Source organism: Osmerus eperlanus, chromosome 1, assembly GCF_963692335.1.
Source record: "Osmerus eperlanus chromosome 1, fOsmEpe2.1, whole genome shotgun sequence".
Classification (NCBI taxonomy): Eukaryota; Metazoa; Chordata; class Actinopteri; order Osmeriformes; family Osmeridae; genus Osmerus; species Osmerus eperlanus.
In genome coordinates this window covers 21,415,305-21,427,003 of record NC_085018.1, presented here as the reverse complement: position 1 = coordinate 21,427,003, position 11,699 = coordinate 21,415,305, and the positions used below count along the sequence as shown (strand labels likewise).

At 40.0% G+C, this 11,699-nt stretch overlaps 1 protein-coding gene and 1 long non-coding RNA gene across 7 annotated transcripts in view; both read right to left on the bottom strand.

The window, feature by feature from the left end:
- Window positions 1-3,516, bottom strand: part of cadpsa (Ca2+-dependent activator protein for secretion a) — a 76,717-nt gene extending 73,201 nt beyond the window's left edge. For all 6 annotated transcript variants that reach the window (XM_062469994.1, XM_062470002.1, XM_062470011.1 and 3 more), the window contains exon 1: window positions 2,689-3,516. In XM_062469994.1, the coding sequence (XP_062325978.1) occupies window positions 2,689-3,027 (339 nt within the window). In that variant the 5' untranslated portion in view covers window positions 3,028-3,516. The remainder of the gene's footprint in view (window positions 1-2,688) is intronic.
- A 5,887-nt stretch (window positions 3,517-9,403) lies between these two features.
- LOC134032626 (uncharacterized) lies at window positions 9,404-10,706 on the bottom strand. The gene is made up of 3 exons (XR_009932041.1): window positions 10,528-10,706; window positions 10,049-10,198; window positions 9,404-9,570 (listed from the first exon to the last, which is right to left on the bottom strand). It is a non-coding gene; the product is annotated as an uncharacterized LOC134032626 (long non-coding RNA).
- Between the last annotated feature and the right edge of the window lie 993 nt (window positions 10,707-11,699).

Sequence of the window (11,699 nt, the reverse complement as noted above, 5' to 3'; positions counted from 1 at the left end):
GCAGAGAGAAGTGGCAGAAGAACGGAGAGGAGGAGAGAGGAGGAGGAGATGGGCGGTTGAGAGGGGTTGGACTGGATTCATCAGAGCCCATTGTGGAAGAAAAGCCCAGCAGATGGCCTGATTGTGTTTATCTACTGTAGCACCTCACCTGACTATGGTAATCCCCCCAGGCCTGATTAAAGCAAAGGAGAATACATCAAAGACAAAAGATAGATGGAGATGTGTGAAATAGGGTCAGCATATACCTGTGAAGGAGTCATTTGAATGGCACACAGCCTCTCAAGTACTGTAGTAGTCAATACAACAGAGCTGGCTATCAAATTAAATCAAGAGTTTGTGCTTGATTAAAAAACTTATGATTATCAAAAGATAGTACAAACGTGTGGATCTAATCCAACGACACCCATGAAACATTTAGGGAGGATTATGCTATTTCTTTTTGGATGCCAAAAGGGAATTAAGGGATCACAACCTGTCTAACCGTCAGAGAAACCAGCGTTTCTCCTCGGTCAGAGATCATGAAGTGAGAATCTGTGTCACAACGACAAGCATGAAGCAAAAACATTCAGAGTATATGACTCAATGACTCATTATCAGAGTCAGATATGGCTACTGTATAAACCCTTAAAATCCAAGCTGTGCAGAGAGAGAGAGAGAGAGAGAGAGAGAGAGAGAGAGAGAGAGAGAGAGAGAGAGAGAGAGAGAGAGAGAGAGAGAGAGAGAGAGAGAGAGAGAGAGAGAGAGAGAGAGAGAGAGAGAGAGAGAGAGAGAGAGAGAGAGAGAGAGAGAGAGAGAGAGAGAGAGAGAGAGAGAGATCAACGTGAGGAAGAACAAAACACACAAACACATCCTGGATTAATTGAATAAAAGAGAGGTTTAGGTGAGGTTCAGTCCTCGCTTTTTACACTCTTAATAATATAAACCCACTGTCTGAGTGGAATACCCACCACTTGTCAACTCTGAGTGTGTGTGAATGTGTGACATAAACATAGACTGACACATCAAACTCCAGGCATTATCAGCAGTGTAGTGAGTTGTATGAGGATCTAAGTATCCTGAGACCTCTAAGTGGAATCTACCAGCAGGACTAAGAAGAGAAGCTCTTAGTTTTAGATGATACATCCCTTCTCCAGGATTGTTCTGCCAATGGCTTGACAGAAAAATCACACTTGAGCTGTCTGATGTAACCCTCTCGGCACAATAACAACATAAGCTGTAGAGGTAGTAATGTCCCAGGAGGGAAATAAAACAACCTTCTACAGAACAGTGGTCCCACGAGGAAAGACTAAATGACAACGTTAGTACATCTACACAAACCAGGAGTGAGAGGGGAAAACATGTTTTATAGAGACCCATGGTTAGAGCTCTTTAGTATGGTGTGAGATGTGAGGACAATTTGTGCCATAGGTCAGACCCTGGGGTCATAGGGTCAGTCTGAGGCTTGGTGGATCAAATGTCTGGTGATGAACAACCTTAACATGTTGACACACACAGAAATAATCTACTCACAATTTACAACCATAAATAAAGTGATGTTAAGCTACCTGTTAAGACTATCATAAAACTTTGCTTTGTCATGTGCAACATCTGGCAAACATGCATGTCACCCCACCAAAACAATCATTTAATGGATTTCAAATGGAGCTAACCTCATTACCACAAATAAAGAAAGTGCTTGTCATTCTTTACATTTTAATTATTTGTGAAGACTTAATTCAGGCTGAAAGAGATGAATCTGCATGCAAATTCATTTAGTTAACTAGCATGATGGGGTTTTCTCTGGGAGATGGCCACATTGGTATTCATACATATCTAAGCTGACATGCAGCCTCATCACCAGTTTCATTTTTCCAATACAGATTGTCTGGGTGGCTGTTTGATAACAGCCACCCAGACAATCATTCATTCTGAACCAGCCAAACAAGCCGCTGTCTTAGACAGCAATTTATCTCGAGTTGATATTAGATTTCTTTAAGCAGTGACACAGTCATGCTTGTCTGCCTGGAGGGACTATGTACTAATGCAACTGTTGCTACAATAGATGGGCCACTATAACAGGGTCGCAGCCCAGGGAGTATAGGGGAACACATTCTCTACATCTTGGTGGAGTCAGTCAGGATAAAAGTACTGGGTCCAATATTCAATGCGCTGTCTATTGAAGAACCACAGGGACTGTGGACTGTGCCCTCGAGCCAAGCTGCATTTGACACAGCATCACAGGCCACTATAAAGTAGAAAACCGATTATTGATCATTTGGAGAAAAATATATATTTGACAAAATCCTGTTATGTTTTAATCTAACTATTTCTGTAAGAATAATAGCTCCAAGACAGCTATATGTTGACTGCAGATTGCTGATGTAGTATTAAACACTGTTAAATCTGCCCAGGAAAAACTCAGCTCACAGCTTGTTCATTCCCAGTGGAGAGTACAGTGTACAGTGGAGAGTACACTGAACTCATAGAGAATAGACTTCTTGCTCACAATAGTGGGGTGGTTCCCTTTAACTGTATAATGAATAATCTTCCATTTACACAGTTCGAGCAATCCAAGTGTAATGAAATTGAGAAGTTTTGTGTTACATAGAACCACTCTATAAGAGCGAAGACGATGATGTTCCATAATTTACATTATCATTTCTATAGACTTGAGAATCCCATACATCGTTTCATTATCATTTATCTCACCTTCTGCTGCCTTCTGGCCATGTCAGTTGGTTGCTTTGCATTGAAAGGATAGGCAATGCAGCGCATCACAAAGACATAGAGCTGGAGCCTCTTCTTCCTCTCCTCCTCCTCTCTCTGCATCTTCTCCAGGTCCTCTTTTTCCTTGTCGCTTGCCACCGAGGGACTAGGACTGGATGGACGGGCGCTGGCCCCACGGCTTGCGGGTTGGAGTCCACCTGAGCTTTCGGTGGTCCGGCTGGGTGACACACGAGCACCCCCGGCCTTTGGTGCCATCACCTCTTTGCGCTCTGTTTCCACAATCTCATCAGCTTCCTCTTCGCTGGAAGACGGGTCCAACATGTTGTTGCTGGATGGACACTAGGTTATCAACCGGCGAAAAAAATGAATCCCAATGCCTTCTAAGATTTCCAACGCCGACAGTGCTCGTGGACTGGTTGTATGTGTTGCGTTGGCAACGCCAGATAAAAGAAAAGTAGAAAAAACCTTTTGAAACCAGGCAAATCTCTAATTAAATGGATTGGTGAAAGCGCAAATCTTTTGAGATGGTCTGTCACCGTAGGCAAAGATACCGCATCTTCACAGGCGAAACGAATTTTATTTGTGTTGCTTAGGCTACGTGTTTTCCAGCGGTTTAAGTCACTCCACAGTCGGATCAGCTTATGGGAAGGGAGAGGTCCTCGGATGAAAAAAATTAAACGCTTTGGGATGGAGCAACATCAATCGACTTTAACTTATTCCTTGTGCGATTTATCAATAGAAAACTGTCGATGGTCACTTCCTGGTGGTCGACGCTCCGCTTCAAGAAGGTAGGCACCGGGAACTGACCATGGTTTTGAAACGGAAGGCAAATTATAGCTGGGGGTGGGGGCGCAATAGACGCGGTTGTCGCGACAACCGATGCAATTCATCCACCTGATGATGGGCAGACGCATCCTCTACTAGGCTATGTCCAAGCCATTCCATCTCAACAAAATTAAAGGCTATTCATTTTGGCAATTTTCATTTCATTTCAATATTTAGACTACCATTGTCACTTTTATTAGAGAATAAAATGAGAATCCCTAGACCTACTTCAGTGATTTCGATTTTTTTGTGTCATAATAGCATATGTAGGCAACAATAGGCTATTTTAAGTGTAGCCTTTGCGCACAGCACACGTCAAAGAAACTGAGAGGAATCCAAATGAATTAATCTCATCCCACAGATGGGCATTTATTGTGGGTATACCCAAAGGTTCGGATATTTCCTTAATGCATGGTAGGTAATGGTTTTAAGAAGCACTTTTTTCTGGAAAGCTCCTCAGCAGTAGCCTAGAATAACCGTCCATCTGCACGACCATATGCTAGCTTTTCGGTTGAATTTCACGTGCGTTATTGCTATCACAGGTGCTCGTATCAATAACGTTCGACATCCAGTGTGATATTGCTTTTATACAACAGTTCAGTAGGCTAGTTAAAAAACAAAACAAAAAAAAAACAGTTACCACTCATTAGTTAACAAAGCCACAAATTATGCATTTTTGATTAATTAATCATTTGGCTCTGCCAAAACAATAGTTCCGCAACTCCGCTGAACTGTTGGCAGCCAATCAACACAACTGTGAAGTGACAAGTGACATATAGGTCTGTCCGTAACGGAGTCGGAGAAGTATAATTCGGCCTTAAGTGTCCACTTATTGTTCATGTTCATCTTAGTTTGAGAAGTTTGTTACAATGTAACTTGAGGTAGCGGTCGTTATAGTACTAGTAGCCTAAGTGGAGTGAAAAAAGTTCCAGTGCTAGTGTTAGCTAGGTTAGTCTACCGCCAAATAGGCCAACTCAGCACTCGTGGAATGCCGCTTGTCTAATAAGTTATGTGTTAAGTAACTTAACACACATAATTTCAAATAGTCAGTTTGCGTATCAGTGGACAAGAGTTCGAATCCAGGTGAGCAATGATAGACGGAAGAAGTAAGAAGAAGCCATATCCTACTCACTGACTCCGTGACTGTTACAACAATAGGGTAATTTATGGAGTTTGTTGAAATGTAGGCATATAGCCTATATGAAAATAAACAGGCACTGTTTGGGTAGCCTAAGTAACAGGTAGCCTAGCTGTAATTATATGTCTAGGTCGGCTATATATATCATAGACCTGTTGGTGTCGCTATAGTTTATAAGCGTAGGAGTAGGCTACATCCATGATCCTGGTAGGAGGGGGAGTGAAGTTACTAGTAGGCTAGACGAAGCGGGAACCGAAATAAAGGTCTAGCCAAGCTAGTCGTAGACAATTGTCAAAGTCTGATTATTGAATCAAAACATTACGTAGCCTAGGCCTGTTAGGCTTTTACAAAACGTTTTATCAAACTTGCTTGCCTCAACAAAGCAATCTAACTAGGCATGCAGGGTTCTCTGTAACCTATGTGTCTGCGGCTTGATCATGTCCGCAACCGGGCGTTGTGTGAAGTTGAAACAGCAGGTGCCGTGGCAAGCTCGTCTGCCAACGGCAACGGGCATTGCACACTAGGCTAGCATTCGCTGCTCTCCTACTTCTAGAAATCAGATATACCCATGGCTGTTTCGTATTTGTAGAACAGCTTACCGTAGCCTAGCCTTCATTGTCTTTGCTAGCGGAAAAGAGCATCAACATCTATGGTGGTTAGGAAAGTACGTTTTCGTTTCGGTGATGCGAACAGTGATGGAGGGCTATTTTTTTCTTCTTGGCCAGCTTCAATTCTTAAAGGGGTCATTGATTGCAGAACCGAATTTACCTTGTCACAGTTGAATAACGACAGTTCAGTGGGTAAAATGGACATACAGTGAACCTCAAAGTCCATTGACACCTCTTTCCTATGCAAATCTCACAATTAAAAAATGTAGCTGTAAAACGGTAGGTTTTGAAAAGCCCAGTGGCTCCACCTTTTTTGGCTCTGCCAGAGCCTTTTGTCTGTACCTTGGTCACGCCCCCAAATTTGCCGCGCGCTGCTCTGTGTACTGTGTACACAGAATTACAAAAAAAAACGTTTTTCTAGCAGATTGAAAATGGACTATGTTGGTAAATGCAGTGTTCCAGACTGTACAATGCTGACATTTTTTATAATCTTCCCAAGGAACCAGACACTCGACGGCATGGCTTATGTTTTTCTATGAGAAGATCCCTGTGAAGTTCGACACTCATTTATTCATTTGCTTGAACCATATAGAACCGAATAGCAGTCTAGCCTATTGCTAACGCCTGTCTAGATTATCTATTTGAAAGAACTGGGAAAGGCAGGTGCTAGATACAGGATACGTTAGCATTGCTAGGAAGAGCTTAGGTTAAGAGCTTCTTAACGAATCTGGGAAACCCGGCCAATAACTGTTACCGACAAAATCATACTAGACTACAGGTTGCGGTTGTGATGAACATAATGTCGGAAAGCACCTCTTTTCAGCAACAGCTTCATAGCTAATCCTGCTTTACATTGTCCCAGGTTTTCAAAACCGTCCTTGGTGAAGTGGTTCGCGCAAATGTGTCGATTGTCGAACTGCAGAGATCTTCTACGCTATGTTAGCTAAACTCTAGCTCATCTGCTTTTTATTAACGCTGATTTGCAAGGAATGCAAGAACAGCTAGATAACGAAAATACATTGACTGTAGGCATGTAAACTAGTTTAGCTTGATAATGCAAGAGCATATAGAATGTGTGATGATTTAGCCTAGTTTATTGGCAATGGGGGTAACGTTATTTCATGTTCCTGACTGTGTTTCATTCAAATAAATAACCCGCGTTGTCATGTAAATCTACAATTCAAGCTGTACAGATCTATTTTTCAGCAAGATAGCTAGAGCTCACTGAAGCTGAGTTGAATCACGATAGTTTGTTTGTTAAGCTTTAGTGCTAACGTTACCCACTAGCACCAGGGTTGCCAGGTCTGTGTGACAAAACCAGCCCAATGGCCAATCAAAACTAGCCCAAAACCAGCCCAATGGCCAATAAAACCAGCCCAATATCAGAACTCAAAATATGCCCCTGCCAAACCATATACACTGCTTTTAAAGTCCAACATCATTGCTATCATTGCCAAATGTATTGTAATATCTACAAAGTAACACCAAATGTTTAGTATGCCAGCATTAAAAGCAGTTTTCAGGAGGTTTTCTCAGGAGACTGAGAGCATTAGGCACGTGCACACGCACAGTGCGTGTGTGTATGAGGGCTTGTCAATGTGTGTACGTGCTGATCTGGAGTCAGTTTGGTAGGATTTGGGTATAAATAATTTCATTTAAAATATGGATTTTTAAGATATTCATGTAATTTGCATGCAAAATAGGTCTACCCGAACCAGCGGACAAAAAATTCAACCGCGTTAACACTTCAAAAGTAGCCCAATTCCGTGGGAAAACCGCGGACCTGGCAACACTGACTAGCACTAAGGCGATCCTGTTTGCTTCAACAACTGAAGTGGGAACAATTAACGTAATAATTTCAAATTATATCTAGTCAATCTTTTAAAAACAGTGTTGTGTAGACACAATAGATTTATTTGTATGTTTTTATTTCAAGTCTCCACCTTCGTTGTTTCAGTGAGTGTTGTGTTTTTGCCCCACAGCTTCACTCGTTGTTAAACCAACCAATCAGCGCGCAGCTCATCTATATATTCATGAACATACCATAAAAGGAGAAAACCTAGCATTTTTTCCTGGGAAAATTTCACTGGATGTATCAGGGGGCATAGAACAGCACCCGGGCCATTTTCAGCCCAACCAATGTTACATACCCTATTCGGAGACCTTAAGGAACAGTGTGAAATACCCCCAAAAAACAGTCAATCACCCCTTTAACCTTTGAACGGGAAAAACTGCAAATATGCGTAAGGTAGGCTATAGCTCAAATTGACTGAGGATCTTAAATCATATCCAGCTAGATAAAAAGTTTTAGAAAACATATTCTGGGTGAGGTTGTCGTTTATGACATTTGATAATATTTATTGACCGACACTGTCGGCAATGCAACATTTTTAATCTACGGGGGGAACTTGTATAGCACAACAACAACAGCAAAAACGTCAGTGTTATTTCAACTCCCATAGTGTTAAATTTAACACTTTCTCTGAGTTTATATAATCCTCACCAGTTCAGAGTTAAATTAACACTTTGGATAGTGTTAATATTTTAACTCCATAAAAGTGTTAAAAATGTAACACTCAGAGTGTTGTTTCTTAACACATTTAAGAGTAGTTTTTACACTAAACTCGTGTTAGGAATTAACATTCAGTGTTATTTTATGACACTTTAAATAGTATTTTTAACTCTTAATCGTGTAACTCCCTTACTCTTAACGTGTTAATTTAAATCATTCAATGTTATTTTACAACAATAAGTGTATTTTTAACTCTAAATCGTGTTACTCCCTTACTCTGAAAGTGTTCATTTAAATCATTCAGTGTTTTTATAACACTTTAAAGTGTATTCATGACAGTTGTGTTACATTCAATGTTCTGAAAATGTTTTTTTCACTACAGGAAAAAATAAACATACAATGAATTCGTCTTTTTTAATGAAGACAACAATATCCAAGCACCATACAACTTAAGTCTATGCACATTTACAGAGAAAATAATGGTACAATATAAAGGCTATCATCACCACCATAAGCACTTTGTAAGTCAAAAGGCTTATAAATTTGAATACAGTCTGCTTTCACCACATCTTTTTCATCACTTTCAAACACATTGTAGGCATGAAAGTGCTCACTGAAATGGTCAACCATAAGCTTGTTCACCATGAAGTAGATCACACTGTTAACTAAAAGTATTTTTTTTAATTCTGCAAAACAAAGGTATTTCATGTTCCGTGCCACTGCAAATGACTAACCCGGCTCTGTACTCGACCCCACTGATCCTTACCCAGTTAGTAGAGAAGATGTCTTTTGCTACAGCGGGAAGGGCTTGGGTGAACATTTCACCATTTTCATCATTGTCCACATTAAATGTTTTCAAAGGTCCGTACTCAACATGGTTCAATGGAGATGATTCCCAATTGGATGCTATGGACATTTGATGTTTTTTGGCAAGTGATACTGTGATGTTCTTGAAGTTTTTAAGTGTGCTTTTGAAAATCATACATAGCCCTTTGGAGAAAAAGGATCCTTCAGTGTGGGAAAGAGAGTAATAATTCCCAGGGCATACTTCTCCTTCTGCTGACAGGAAGGAATCCTGCTATAAAGAAGAAAGTTAATCTTTGATCATTTTTCTTCATGTAGTACAATAAACATTAGTTATATCATTACAAGTTTACAGCCTTTAATTGCATTCCATTGTAATAAAAACCTTTTTAAATCTTACCCATGGCTCTCAGTCATATCACTCGCCAATATGTTGACAAGCTGTCTCCGAGTGCGGTGCTTAAGTGAATTTTCTGACTTGTACTCTTCAAGAATATCCTCTCCTCCAGGCTTCTTAAGCAAGGCCTTTTCTACCATCTACTCACATAACAGGAAAAGTTTTACGTTTTAGTGTTCAATTCTGTCTATTAGATAACATCACAACCACAACATGTCTATATAGACTAAGGGTGAAAGTTCAGTGGAATGTAAAAAAAACTGCAGTGTTGTGAAAGGTAAAAATCTAGGAAGGGGGCAAATTAATAACATTTTCTTTGATAAAAAGTGAGTTTGGAAGCAAATGCATTTGATTAGTAATAATCTCAATTTAGTGTGCCACCTTATAATTGATGGTAAATCAATTACCTCCTTTGCCGCCTCTGACACAGAAGCCTTTGTTGCAGAACTGCTCCTGTCTTCTTTGTTGGATCTATTTCTGCCTGTGGGAATACCCAGTTCTCTAAAGTCACTTTCACTTGAAGAAAGTGATAGGGTATCCATGAGGGAAGATGGTGTAGAATGATCTAAAGGAGAAAAGTCTTTGAAAAGAGAGAATTTGATTAACTTAACTTTTTGTGGCTTTATCCATTTTAGTATAAAACATGTAAGTAACCTTTAACCCTCGTGCTGCCTTTGGGTCACATGACCCAAAGGTTCATAACGAACCATCGTTGTGTTTACCCAATTTTACCCAATACAAAAACAAATAAAAATAATTTTCTTTTAACCTTCGCAATGTGGGGGGTCTGAGACAGCCCAACGGTTAAAAGAAAATGCTTCACTTTGTTTTTGTATGCGGTAAAGTTGTCGCAATATGACGGTGGGTCACAATGACTGATGGGTCAGAACGACCCGAAGATAACACAAGGGTTAAGTATTCAGATGATATTTTTTTGTAATCTGTAACAAACTTGACACAACCTTGCCCACTGCCATGTTTGTTCCATGAAGAAAGGTCGATGTCAGCTGCATCACAGAGCCCTAACCATTAACATAGGTTTTCTTCCTGACACCTACCTTCATCTGAAATGCTGTCACGTACTGTCAGGCACAAGTCTGGATTGCCCTCCAACAGCTCTAGAAGAATGTCTTCCTCTACTGCTGTGTCAGTTTCATCAAAAATGTGAAGTTGAGCTGCATCATCAGGAAGCCCAAACTTGTTTTTGACTATAATAGAGGGAATGTAACCAGATAAAGTCAACTTGAGCAAATTGTATATCATCATGCTTAATTTTGTATTTCCTTATCTTGTAAATGTTAAACAAAAAGAATCTGCAGCAAAACGTTTACTGCCATGTACTACTAATGTTGATGATTCCACTATGTACTGTCATTAAAAGTAAAGCCCTAAAATTAAACTAAAATTTGATACATTTTAATAAACTGTTAAATACAGCCAAAAGTATTTAAATAGTTCAGCCACAGAGAATCTTGTGCTGTGATTTGTTACAAAGAGGCTACATATTTTGTTGGGCCTTTAAAGGATAGCTATTTACCTTCCCTGATGAATTCTGAATAGGTGAAGCCTGAGTGCAATTTGATGTACTTCTTGATACTACGGTATTTCACCTTCAGCAACATGGTACATCCTGAAACTGCACCTAGTGAAGAAAAAACAACAAGCAGTGAGATGTTAGCTTATATTTAAGTGGAAACCAACAACAGTGAAGATTGCTTATCATATGCAGTAAAAAAAATCTAGTAATCTACAGCAGCGCAATTTAACATGGACGCAAACGGCGCGAAGCGAATATGGCCAGAGTGAAGACGCCAAACGCCTTGTGCAGGCCATCATCACAAACACCACCACCATTAAAAAAAAGCCGCCTGCTTCACTGCACGCGGACGTGCACAAAGCATTTTGAACCTTACAACGACGACGCCACATTAAATGACTTTCATAAACGTTAGCTACGGTAGTGTAAAACACTGACTAGACCAGAGATTTTCTTAAACATCGTTAGCTCTAAACACATGTTTTAACGTTATATTAAAACATGCTAACCTCATTTGACCGTTTTACAGTTGCTGTACTAACTTAACTTAGACAGTTAGGTAAAGACATTCTTTATCATTTGATAAATGTGGTTCTCACCCTTTAAACCGAGTATTCCTGACAGAAATGTTCTCACACACCAACCGTCCCCATATTTAAAAAAGGCGACGATGACGCCCCACCCCCACATATTCAATTAGTGTAGCTAAACCCTGACTGGTATCTTCATAGAACCTTAGTAAATATACTGTTAGGAACTTTTATTACAAAACACGTATATTTTACCTCTAACGTTAACGTAAAGTTGATTAACTTATGGAAAAATGTAGCGTTATGCTAAGAAAAGTTACTTATAGCTACGTTAGCAACTAGCTAGCTAGCGTTAGCTAACTATAAGCTAGCAAGTACAGTACAGTAGCTAAAATCCACACGTTGCCACATATCGACTGCATCACACCCCACTTAATGTTCAAACGTGATTTAAATAACGACTAACAAGCTTTATAAATTGATAAATGTGGTTCTTACCTTTTAAACTGAATATCCCAATCCCACACAGTTTTCTTCTGGGCGCGCTAATTCACTGGCAGCTGGCACGGTAAATCAGTGACGACAAATGTCCTTCTCGTCAATGAGCGCGAAAAAAACGGATGTGGAAAGTAACTCAGAATG